Source organism: Choloepus didactylus, chromosome 2, assembly GCF_015220235.1.
Source record: "Choloepus didactylus isolate mChoDid1 chromosome 2, mChoDid1.pri, whole genome shotgun sequence".
Lineage (NCBI taxonomy): Eukaryota > Metazoa > Chordata > Mammalia > Pilosa > Megalonychidae > Choloepus > Choloepus didactylus.
In genome coordinates, this window is record NC_051308.1 from 64,235,114 (window position 1) to 64,249,147 (window position 14,034).

Consider the following 14,034-nt stretch of genomic DNA (forward strand, 5'->3'; position numbering starts at 1 on the left):
TATGTGTAAATAAAATATTTATCTAGTACTTAAAGAATATTCCAATTTTTTGCCAGTATACATTTCACAATAGAAGTGAAAGAATGGTGACTGATATAGCCACCTAATTGTAGTTTGCTGTTTCAAGATAAACTGTAATAGATACAAAGAAATGTCTTCACCTTCTTCATTTAAGCAAAGCCCAGAAGAATATGGACCTCATTTTGAAAGAATATTACAGAGCAAGTTATGAACTACTGACCAACACAACGTGGTATTGACTGCCATTTTCCATCTTTGCACACAATTTCTTCTGCTTCCTGAATTAGATAATTTTCTTGACAGAGGACAGATATTTTTTCTCCATCCTGATAATTTACTGTGGTTGTTATAGTTTCAGTATTGGGAATTTGAGGTGGAGGTGGGCACAATGGTGTTTTTTCTCCTAAAAATAATAAAATCAGATGGCTTCATTAAAAAACCAAGAGTTTAAAATATCAAAAGGGTAATTCTCAGTAAGTACAAAATGCAGTAACACTGCATCATAAATGACCAATTAATAATTATTATGCTTTATATTTATAAATGTAATACATTACAGCTTATATAACACTTTAATATTATCACTTCTAGTTTATAGTGTCAGGTCTCCCTTGGAGCTTCTGCCTTTTTTTCTTTCTGTGATCAATCTTACATAATTTACATAAAACCTATTTTCATTTTTTCTAACCTTTAGGATATTTTAACTGAATTATATATTCTTAATACCAAGCACTAAATAAAAACTGGCATCAGGGCGTTTCTTACAGATATCCATGATAAAATACATTGGAATGGATTAAAATCCTCACAAAATATTCTACCAATGGAAACTGATTAGCCAGAGGAAGGATTCAATTTAGCTACTAATCTCACTAGTGATTTATAGTGTGATGTTTAAAGTTCAAAACCCCTCGGAGGTACTCTTAACTAGCTTGTCTACACTGGTTAATGATAGCTTGGTAGAATGATGGAATGCACCCAGTTAAACAAATCACACAGCCTGCTTTAGCTTCACAACCAACAAGGTATAAGAAACTCCTCTATAATCTTGTGTCTGAGCTTCCCTGAAACTGAGATACTGCAACATATCCTGATGGTTCATTATCTGAAGATGAAACATGTTCCCTTTGACTGAGGGAGTATTGTTTTTTTTTTTTTCCTGTCCTTTATTGAAATATTTTATCTAGATGTACTCGCAAATTAGTCAGTTGATTTTACCGTATGACTATGAAATATCAACTCTCCTGTCTCCAAGAGTCAATAATTTTATAAATTAAGGTGATTTAAAGTCATTTGTAAAGACAGCCCCGAGACTACCTTGCATTTATGGCTAATCCATTATAAACAAATAACAATTTTAAAAACAAAATTCTAGAGTAAGTGCAGTTAAACCAAGTACTGACAAGAAAGTAAAAGGAGTTCATTGGTCATGCTATACCAAATGGATAAAAAGTAAAATTGATTTTATACTGTAAGTTATATAAGTAAATAATAAAGTTCTTATCATTTTTGCTTGCCCGTATGCTTAGATTTCTTGTATAAATAACATAAGGCTCCATTTTATGCACTTCAATAGGATCAATCCTTAGAGAAAGACTGAAAATATTTAATAATCAACTCCCAAATTTTATGCTTCTTTTTTCTTTTATCAACTTCCTGACATTTATCATAAGCAGGAAATTCTTTTCAGTAAATTAAGCACTTAGGTCTGGAAATGTCTGGAAGAGCCCTGGCAAGTTACAAGTATCCCATGTTGCTTTTGGTTTCCCATTTCTTCTTTGCTTCAATCCTCCCATACAAGTTTCCTCTTTTTCTGAACAACCTATGAATCTTCAGCAGCCTTCTTGTCTCTTACAAAATTGGGCAGGCAACAGCTTTGACAATTTTTACACCAAGCTCTCGAGTAGCTAGTTGGTTGCTGAGTTCCACGGCTTTCTCAATATTCCGCTCTTCCACAGCCTGGTCTATGCTCTTTTTAAGACCTGATTTCTCGATTTTTTTTCCTTTTTTGATGGGGGGTGGGGGATCGGGGATTAAATCTATGGTTGGCTCCAAAATACTGAATTCCTCCCGCTGGGTATCATTTTAGTCAGTGTTCACAATGAGATATCTCTCCATTGTTCAATTTGTCTTTCCTGGAGTGTTTTCTTTTTTTCCTCCTGAATCTTGAGGTTGAGTTTTTCTGTTCAGAATGTTTTTTATGCAATTCTTGAAATTTAGTCCACATATTTAATGAAATTCCAGATGGACATTCTTCATATGCATTTACATTTGCCTCTGTTTCAGTTTTTGTCCATTTTTAGGGAAATCTGTGATTTCTGATTGCCTAGTGGCCTGATCTTTATCTTCCTGTAAGCTAAATCCAGAGTTCTCTGCTGCAGCTTCATCTTAGGAATTTGAGTCTCTTGATGTCCACACATGGACCTTTCTATGACACTCTGCTTTTGTATTCTCCTGTTGTACTATGTGACTACCTGTATACAAATGTACCCTGGGAACACCTGAAATTCCTCACAATTGTCTGATACTTTGTACTTAATCCAATTATATACTTGACTGAATATACTGCATTAATTTTTAATATATCATTCGGTCTTTCTATTTCTGCCTAAATCAGTATGACTATTTTATATTTTATCAAAAATATTTTCTGTTTCATTTCTGTTTGTAATTTTTTTGGCACATATTTTGAATGTGTTCTCAGAAATTTTTTTTCTTTATATCTAAATATACCAACTTTTCCTCCTAATAATCTTGTACATTTTCTTGATACATTTTGCCAGATGGTGTTTCATTTATTAAGTGTCCCCAAAAGGGAAGTATAGTTTTTTGGATTTAGCTAATTATTTTCCTTAATTTAAATTCACATTATATTAATTTATGTGTCACTCTTTCCTTTTATGTTCTTCTCTAGCATCTACCTTGTAATACTAATTTCTTTTGTTTTGTTTCATATTTTATACTGGATGTTTTAAAGCTATAAATATATCATTCCTTTTCCTAAATTCTATAGATTTCAATGTGAACTGTTAACATTCTCATTTAATTTAAAATATTCTTTGACAGTTATGTCATAAGAGGTTGTAAGTTTCCAGAATTGCAAGATGAGTGACAATGGTATGTAGCTATTTCTCATATTACTTTCTTTGTTTTGAATTTAATGCGCATAGCTTGAGGATGTTGATTATTTGCTGAGACTTCTTTTATCACATAGAAATGGTCAATTGTTTATTAAATTGACTTTATTATAACTAGGCAATATAGACTTCAGACAAGGAGTATTACAAAGGTAAAAAGAAATATTTTATAATTAAAAAAGAATCAATTCATAAATCCAAAACAATCATAAATGTGAATGCGGCTAAAAAATATCAAAATACAAATAAAAAATGGATAGAACTAAAGAAACAGACAAATCCACAAGCCTAGCAGCAATACTGATGCATTTCTTACTCTGACAGAACAAAAAAATCACAAAATAAAAATTTTGAAGAACACCATGACCCAGTTTAACCAAACCCAATATACTGTATGTTGATTTTTTATGTGACCATGAAATAATCAACAAGATAGACAATATGATGTGCAAAAAAGCATGAATAAATTTCAAAATATTGGTATCTTCCACAGTATGTTCTCTGAACACCAGAGAATTAAAACAGAAATGAATAAGGATAAATTAATGTAGAAAAACACAGATACTTGGAAAACAAACAACAAACTTCTATGTAACAGACAGATCAAAGAAGTAATTATAAGGATAATTAGAAAGAAATTCTAGGAGAACAAAATTGAAAATAGGATATAGGTAAAAATTTGTGGGACACAGCTAAAATAGTACTTAGAAAAGTGTAGCACTGAAAAGGATAATATTATAAAAGTAGATTGGTTAGGGCACAATTTTAATTTCCACTTTAAGGAGTGAAAAAAGGAGAAAAATTAAAATGAAACTTAGTAATAGGAAGAAAGAAAGTCAATGAGAAAGAGAGTAAATAGATAAAACTAACAAAGCTAAAAATGGGTAAAGTTAAGAAAACTGAAAATAGGAGAGGAAATAGAGAATGTTAACAAAATTAAAATTGTTTATTTGAAAAGATTAATTCAATTAAAAATCTAGGACATGGGACCAAGAAAAAAGTACAAAATATTATCAATATCTAGAATGAAAGAAATTATATTGCCAAAGGTCTAACAGATATTAAAAGCAATTTAGGACAATAAGTGAATATTAGAAACAACTACATAGCAATCAGTCTGATAAGTAAGATATGACGGACATAGTTCTTGAAAAATGCAACTTTCTTACATTGACAAAAGGCAAAATAGGAAGTAAGAATAGCCCTTTATTAAAGAAATTGAATTCTCTATCAAAAAAACATCTTTAAACTATGTAAAACATGGGCTTCACAGGTGAAGTCTCCCAAACATTTGAGAAAAACAATGTTTCACAGACACTTTCAGAAAACAGAGGAACAGAGAACACCTCTCAACTTGCTTTATGAAGCTACAATACCCCTGACAACAAAATCTGGCAAAATAGATATGGCAGGAGAATGTAAACACAGACCAATTTCCCTAAGATCATGGATGCAGTTATAGACTGAATAGTGTTCCCCAAAAGACATGTTTAAGTCTTAATTCTCAGGGCCATAACATATGAAATTATTTGGGAATAGAGTCTTTGAAGAAATTACTTAAGATCTGGAAATAATCCAATATGTGGTCCTTAATCCAATATGACTTGTTCTTATAAAATGGGGAGAATTGGACACAAACAGACAGGTCAAAGAACACCAGGTGAAAACTACAGCAGAGACATTCATTAATTCCCAACAATCCAGTGCCAGACACCAAAAAAGGCACTGAATGGATTCTTCTCTACAGACTTCAGAAGCAGCATGGACCTACTGACAACCTGAATTTCAACTTTTAGCATTCAGAATTGTGAGACTACATTTCAGCTTTTTCAGCCACCAAGTTTCAAGCAGTGCTTGAAAAGTAAGAAACTAGACAGAAAAACTAATCCTAAACATGTTGTCAAATTAAATACATCAAACTATAGATAGAGAATATATAACAACTGAGTGGAGAGTATCCCAGAAATTAAATATTTATTTAACACTCAAAAATCAACATATTGAGGGGCATGGCAAGATGCTGGAGTGGTGAGGTGTGGGTTTTAGTTACTCCTTAGGGGCAGTTGTAGATAGCCAAGAGCTGCATGGACTGGACACCGTAGAGGAATTTGTGTTTGGACATACTTCATACAACACTCATGAACACATGAAGCAGCTGAGATCAGTGAAATTTCATCTCAATAGCCCATCAGAACTGCATGGATTATAAATATTTTATACTGGGCCCTTCTTTTACATTTTTTTTCCTTTTTACCTTTTTCTCGTTTCTTAAAAATGACTATTCTTGAAGCTCATTACAGACAGCCTCAAAGACTTGCAATTTGGGCTCAGGCAAGAGCAGAGCTAAGCAGCTCTGCGAGACAAAGCAATAAGTCTAGTGGAAGAGAAAATTCACCAAAGACCATAACTTTCCAAGAAAAGAGTGCTGTGGCCCAGCTCCAGTGGAAGCCCTCTTTTGGAGAACTCAGACCACAAGGGCTGGAATTCAGAAACCAACTTCAGTTCAGCCATACCTCTGACAGGGTCAGGGTCACCAGGAGAACTAAAGGCTCCATACCTCCTCCCACTGGTGGGGGAGCTCTGGGCTGGCAAGCATCACCTGCTGGACAGCATAGGAAAAGCCAGAGTCTAAAGGCCTCAAAGGAGGTTATCATTATCAAGGAAACTCCATATCCTCCTCCTGAGACCTGGCCTCTCTGGACTGGGAAAACATGACCGGGGTTGACGTATCTGAGGAGACCCTCACACAAAAAGGTTACATAGAGGCAGGGAAGAAACAAAAACAAGAGGTGAAAAACTCTTATCAACTAAATAGAATCTAAGTTAGAGGCCTAGAATAAGCTGAACGAAGCACCAAAGTTTAGAGAACAAAGCCAGTCAACAAGAAAACTCTAAGCAAAAGAGTGAAAACGAGCCCCAGAACAAACTAGTCAAGAAAGTAAGATGCCTAGACAGCTCAAGATAATGAGCCATACTAGGAAATGAAAAAATGGACCAGCCAGAGGAACAAACTAATAGTTCAACTGAAATACAGGAGTTGAGGCAACTAGATGCTAGATCAATTCAATGAACTCCAGGAAGAACTAATTAAAAATGTTCAAACAAATTTAAATGAACTAAAAAATCAAGTCAATGGACTCAGGGAGGATATCGCAAAAGAGATGAAGGATATAAGGAAGGCACTGGATGGCCATAAAGAAGAAGTCATAAACTTGAAAACCAAATGGCAGAACTTATGGGAATGAAGGGCATAATGGAGGAGATGAAAAAGACAGTGGAGGGAAACAATAGGAGACTTGAATAGGCAGAAGAAAGGATCAGTGAATTGGAAAACCAGATATTTGAATTCATACATACAAAAGAACAGAAGGTGAAAAGAATGGAAAAATATTAACAGGATCTTAGGGAGCTGAGTGAAAACATGATGCACACAAATATACATGTCATGGGTGTCCCAGAGGGAGAAGAAAGGGGAAAGCTGACAGAAAGAATAATAGAAGAAATCATCACTGAAATTTTCCCAACTTGTATGAAGACAGAAAATTAGAGATTCAAGAAGTACAGCACACCCAAACAGAAGAGACCAGAATAGACCTACTGCAAGACACTTACTGATCAGATTGTCCAATGTCAAAGACAAAGAGAGAATTCTGAAAGCAGCAAGAGAAAAGCAATCCATCACCTACAAGGGAAGATAGATAAGACTATGTACAGATCTCTCCGCAGAAACCATGGAGGCAAGAATACAGTGGTATGATATATTTAAGATACTGAAAGAGAAGAACTGCCAACCAAGAATTTTATATACAGCAAAACTGTCCTTCAAAAATGAGGGAGAGATTAAAATATTTTCAGACAAACAGACACTGAGAGTGTTTGTGAATAAGAGACTGGCACTATAAGAAATACTACAGGGAGTGCTACAGGCTGATAGGAAAAGACAGGAGAAAGACATTTGGAGAAGAGTGTAGAAATGAAGATTATCAAGAAGGGTAAAAAAGAGAGAGGAAAAAATAAGACATGACATATAAAATCCAAAAGACAAAATGATAGAAGGAAATTCTGACCTTACAGGAATAACACTAAATGTTAATGGGTTAAACGCCCCAATAAAAAGACGCATACTGACAGAATGGATTAAAAAACAGGACCCATCGATATGCTGTCTATAAGAAACTCACTTTAGACACAAGGACAAAAATAGGTGGAAAGTGAAATGTTGGAAAATGATATTTCATGCAAGCAGCAACCAGAAAAAAAGCAGTAGTAGCTATATTAATATCAGGCAAAGTAGATTTCAAAAGGAAAACTATTAAAAGAGACAAAGAAGGACACTGTATATTAATAAAAGGGTCAATTCATCAAGAAAACATAACAATCATAAATATTTATGCACCAAGGCAGAGTGCCCCAAAATTCATGAGGCAAACACTGAAAACACTGAAAGGAGTATATAACTATATAATAATAGTTGGAGACTTCAATACACTGCTCTTATCAATGGATAGAACATCTAGGCAAAGGATCAGTAAGGAAACAGAGATGTTGAATTATATGATAAAGGAACTAGACTTCACAGACATTTATAGAACAATACACCCCACAACAGCAGGATACATGTTTTCCTCAGGTGCTCATGGAACATTCTCTAGGATAGAGCACATGTTGGGTCACAAAGCAAGTCTCAACAAATTCAAAAATACTGATATAAAAAACACTTTCTCGGATCATAATGGAATGAAGTTGGAAATAAATAACAGGCATAAGATTGTAAAATTCACAAATATATGGAAAATAAACAAGACACTATTAGAAAACTAGTGGGTAAAGAAAGAAATCACAAGAGAAATTAGTAAATACCTCAAGGCAAATGACAATGAAACAGAACATATCAAAATTTATGGGATGCAGCAAAGGAGGTGCTGAAAGGGAAATGTATTGCCCTAAATACCTACTTTAAAAGAGAAGAGAGAGTAAAAATTGAGGAATTAACAGTCCACCTGGAGGAATAGACAAAGAACAGCAAACTAACCCCAAAGCAAACAGAAGGAAAGAAATAACAAAGATTAGAGTGGAAATAAATGAAACCGGGAATAGGAAAACAATAGAGAGAATCAACAAAACCAAAATGAGCAAATTATAAAATTGATGGACCCCTAGATAGGCTAACAGAGAGAGAGAAAAAGAGAGGGAGGGAGAGGGAGAGAGAGAAGGAGAATGCAAATAAATGCAATCAGAAATGGGAAAGGAAACATATTTACTGACCCTGCAAAAATAAAGGAGATAATGAGAAGATACTATGCGCAACTATATGCTAATAAACTAGACAACTTACACAAAATGGACAACTTCCTAGAAAAGCATAAACAACCCACATTGACCCAAGAGGAAATAGATGACCTCAACAAACCAATCACATGTAAAGAGATTCAGTCAGTCATCAAAAAGCTCCCAGAAAAGAAAGGGAAAAGACCAGAAGACTTCAAAAAACTTGAAGAGGAGGGGTAGCTACCCAGCTCATTCTATGAAGCCAACATCACCCTAATACCAAAATCTGACAAAGATACTACAAAAAGGAACATTATAGACCAATCTCCTTAATGAATATAGATGCAAATATCCTCAACAAAATACTCACAAATTGAATCCAGCAGCACATTAAAAGAATTATACACCATAACTGGGTGGGGTTTATTCCAGTCTGCAAGGCTGATACAACACAAGAAAATCAATTAATGTAATACACCACAGCAATAAATCAAAGAAGAACCACATGATCATCTAGATTGATGCAGAAAAGGCATTTAATAAAATTCAACATCCTTTCTTGATGAAAACACTTCAAAGGATAGGAATAGAAGGAAATGTTCTCAATATGATAAAGGCAATATATGAAAAACTACAGCTAACAGTACTCAATGAGGAGAGACTGAACGCTTTCCCTCTAAAATCAGGAATAAGACAGGGATGCCCACTGTCACCACTATTATTCAACATTGTGCTGGAAGTTCTAGCTAGAGCAATTAGGCAAGAAAAAGAAATAAAAGGCATCCAAATTGGAGAGGAAGAAGTAAAACTCATTTTTTGCTGATGACATGATTCTATATGTAGAAAATCCAGAAAAACCTATGGCAAAACTGTCATAGAATACAGCAAAGTGGCAGACTACAAGATCAACAGACAAAATCTGTAGTGTTTTTTATACACAAGTAATATGCAACAAGAGGAAGACATAAAAATTTCCATTTACAATAGCAAACCAAAAGAGGTCAGTATTTAGGAATAAACTTAATGAAGGCCACAAAAGACCTATACAAAGAAAGCTACTAAGAAACTGCTAAAAAAAATCAAAAAGGACCTGAAAAAATGGAGAAGAACATACCATGTTAATGGATTGGAAGACTAAATATAGTTAAGATTGTCAACTCTACCTAAACTGATTTATAGATTCAATGCAATACCAATTAAAATCCCAACAACTTACATTGCAGAAAAGGAAAAAACCAATAACCAAATTTATTTGGAAGGGCAAGGTGCCCCAAACAGCTGAAAATACCTTGAGAAAGAGGAACGAAGCGGTGAGGGTCTCACACTACCTGACTTTGAAGCATATTACAAAGCTACAGTGTTCAAAACAACATGGAACTGGCATAAGGACAGATATACCAACCATGGAATCAAACTGGGTGTTCAGAAAACAGACTCTCACATCTATAGACAATTGATCTTTGATAAGGCAGTCAAGCCCTAACAACTAGGACAGAGCAGCCTCTTCAATAAATGGTGTTTGGAGAACATCATATCCATTTCCAAAAGAATCAAAGAGGACCCCTATCTCACACCTTATACAAAAATTAACTGGAAATGGATAAAAAGCCTGAACATTAGCACTAAGACCATTAAAACTCTTAGAAGAAAATGTAGGGCAATTTCTTAAAGATCTTGTGATAGGTGTTGGTTTCTTAGACCTTACACCCAAAGCACAAGCAACCAAAGAACAAATAGACAAATGGGATCTCCTCAAAATCAAACACTTTTGTACATCAAAGGATTTTGTTAGAAAAGTAAAATGGCAGATGATGCAATGGGAGAGAATATTTTGAAACCACATATCAGATAGGGGTTTAATATCCCTGATATGCAAAGAGATCCTACAACTCAACATCAGAAATACAAACAACCCAATTAAAAAATGGGCAAAAGACATGGACTGTCTTTTCTGAAGAGGAAATACAAATGGCTCAAAAACATATGAAAAAATGCTCAACTTCACTGGCTATTAGGGAAATGCAAATCAAAAACACAATGAGATATCATCTCACACCTACCAGAATGGCCATTATCCAAAAAACAGAAAATGACAAGTGCTGGAGAGGATGTGGAGAAAGAGGCACACTTATTCATTGTTGGTAGGAATGTAGCATGGTGCAACCATTCTGGAAGACAGTGTGGAGGTTCCTCAGGAAGCTAAGTATAGATTTCCCATATGACCCAGCTATTCCATTGCTAGGTATATACTCAAAGAAATGAAAGTTAAGGCACAAACGGATATTTGTAACCAATGTTTATTGCAGCATTATTTGTGATTGCCAAGAGATAGCAAACAGTCCAAATGTCCATCAAGGGACGAGTGGATAAACAAACTGTGGTACATACACATGAGGGAATATTATGCAACTATAAGACAAAACAAGACATGGAACATATAATAATGTGGATGAACCTTGAAGACATTATGTTGAGTGAAGTTAGCCAGAAACAAAAGGACAAACACTGTATGGTCTCGCTAATGTGAACTAACATTAATGAGCAAACTTTGAGAGTTAAAAGCTGATAACACAGGCTACCAGAGATTGAAAGAGGATAGAGATCAGTCATTTGATGCTGAAGAACTACAGAATGTTGTGCAGGATTGAATGTATAAATCCAGAAATAAGTGGCATAATAATGTGTGATTATTATTAATATCACAATATTGCAAGCATACTGAACAAAGATGTCTGTGAGTAAAGATGAAAGAGGTGGGATAGGGGAGTGTATGACACCAGAAGTAAAGATAGATAATAAAGACTGGGACTACGTAACTTGGTAAAAACTGGAGTGGACAATGACTGTTACTAAATGTACAAATATAAAAATATTTTTACATATGGGAAAGCAAATGAATGTCAACCATGCAGAGAGTTGAAAAAGGAATGGTATTTGGGAAAAAACATAATCAAAGCAAACTGGAGTCCATGGTCAAAAGTAACATTGACATTCCATTAAATATAGCAAAGGCAATATACCAAAGCTAATCATGTATGAGAGGGGGATATAAGGGAGAGATATGGGATTCTTAGTAGTGGTGTTTTCCTGTCCTTACTATTATATTGTATTGCACTACATTTTATTTTTCTTCTTATTATTTTTTTTTGATATTTGCTAAAAAGAAACTTTTTTGTAGTAATCAATATGTTCAAGTGCTGACTGTGTTGATAAATGTACAACTATATGATGATACCATGAACAACTGACTGTACGCTGTGGACCATCATATGGTAGTGAATATATCTCTATAAAATTGTAGGAAAAAATATCAATAGGGATAAAAGTGTTGGAGAAAACATGGAGAGAGGGATGTACCTAGTTACTGTTGATGAGAAGGCAGAATGGTGTAGCCTTTCTGGGTCAGTATGGTGGTTTCACAAGAAGCTAAGTGCGTGGGAGCCATAAGTCCTGGAACCTCATTATGGGGTATGTACTTGGAAGATCCAAGAGCAGACACATGAATGGACATTTGGACACTGGTGTTTATGGAGGCAGTATTTATGATTTGCAATGGGTGGAGTTGGCCTAAGAGTACATCAACTGAGGAACAGAATGGTGACCTGTGGTGTATGCATACAATGTAATATTGAGCATCTAAGAGAAGGAGTAAACCTGTGAGACATGCAATGAGGTGAATGGATCCTGTAGACCCCATTTTGAGTGAAGTATGCCAGAAACCAAGGCAAACACTATAATGCCTCACCAGTATTGACTGACTACAATGTGTAAACTCAGAATTGAATCTTAGAACATAGTCTTACAGGGAAATGATTATTTTAATGGTTCCCAGTTGTAAGTTCTCACAGCAGTCAAATCTATTCCTGAATTGTAATGGCTCTCTCCAAACTCTGAGATGCTGATCCCTCTGTGTATAACCTGTTTGGTCTCTGGAATACGGGGTACCTGTGTGAAACCTTAAACTCATTGCTAGGGTTCAACAGATATTAATGTCATTATTAACACATACAGCAACTTTTAAAAAAAAAAAAAAAAAAAAGCTGAAAAAGAGCCCAGACTTCAAATAGAGATATGAGTAAAGCAGATCTGGTTAAGACTAGGGCAAATAGGGCCAAAGGATAAAGGTTGAAACTGACTGTGTGTTAAAACTTCAACTTCCATATGAGACCAAGGGAAGAGATGTTTGTTTGGTACTGGATCTATATTTTCTAAACAATATAACTTCTACAGTCAGTTTGTTCAAACACCACAATTACATGGAACTTTGAATAGGAAGTGAGATATGGTCGGTTTTTATGGATTAGAGTGAAATAGCAACACATCCCAACGTAATTTGGGTGGAGAAAAAAAACATATATGCAGGGCACTCCTGAAGAGCTGGGGGAAAATGAGCAAGTGTTGGGCTTTCTCACCTGGATTGTTTCTGATGTTCTCACAAACACTGAGGACTGATGGCTTGGTGTGCTGAGCCCTCTATCTTGGGGCCTACCCTTATGAAGCTCATTACTGGAAAGGAGAGGCTTAACCTGCCTATAATTGTGACTAAGAGTCTCCCCCTGACTGCCTCTTTGTTGCTCAGATGTGGCCCTCTCTCTCTAGCTAAACCACCTCGGCAGGTGAACTCACTGCTCTCCCCTCTACATGGGACTTGAATCGCAGGGGTGTAAATCTCCCTGGCAACACAGGATATGACTCCCGGGGATGAGTCTGAACCCAGCATCGTGGGATTAACACCTTGTTGAACAAAAGGGAGATGGGAGATGAAACGAAGTGAAGCTTTGGTGTCTGAGAGACTTCAAATGGAGTCAAGAGGTCACTCTGGTGTGAGTTATAGATAACCCTCTTTAGGTTTTAATGTATTGGAATAGCTAGAAGTAAATACCTGAAACTGTCAAACTCCAACCCAGTAGCCTTGACTCTTGAAGATGAGTGTATAGCAATGTAGCTTACAAGGAGTGACAGTGTGATTGTGAAAACCTTGTGGATCACACTCCCTTTATCCAGTGTGTGGATGGATGAGTAGAAAAATGGCAACAAAAACTAAATGAGAAATAGGGTGGGATGGGGGGATGATTTGGGTGTTCTTTTTTACTTTCATTTTTAATTCTTATTCTGATTATTTCTGGTGTAAGGAAAATGTTCAAAAATAGATTGTGGTGATAAGTGCGTAACTATATGATTGTACTGTGAAAAGTTGATTGTACACCGTGGATGACTGTATGGTATATGAATATATCTCAATAACACTGAATTTAATTAAAAAATAGGTTGTGGTGATGAATGCATAACTATATGATGGTACTGTGAACAGGTGATTGTACACCATGGAGGATTGCATGGTATGTGAATATATCTCAATAAAACTGAATTTAATTTTTAAAAAATCAACATATTTAATTCACCATAGTTATAGAACTATAATGAAAGCTACAGTAACATATCAATAGATGCAGAAAAAGCATTTAACAAGTTCAATATGCATTGATGAAAAATTTTTTCAACCAATTATGAATAGAAAGAAACTTCTTCAGTCTGATAAAGTAATCTACAGAAGTCCTAAAACTGAAATCATAATTGTGAAATATTGAATAGCCCCTCCCAATGGTCA

At 35.2% G+C, this 14,034-nt stretch overlaps 1 protein-coding gene across 1 annotated transcript in view; it reads right to left on the reverse strand.

The window, feature by feature from the left end:
* LOC119511807 (complement factor H-like) overlaps positions 1-14,034 on the reverse strand; it is a 237,720-nt gene that overhangs the window by 22,770 nt on the left and 200,916 nt on the right. Inside the window, 1 exon segment of the mRNA XM_037806329.1 lies at positions 242-424. Within this exon segment, the coding sequence (XP_037662257.1) occupies positions 242-424 (183 nt within the window).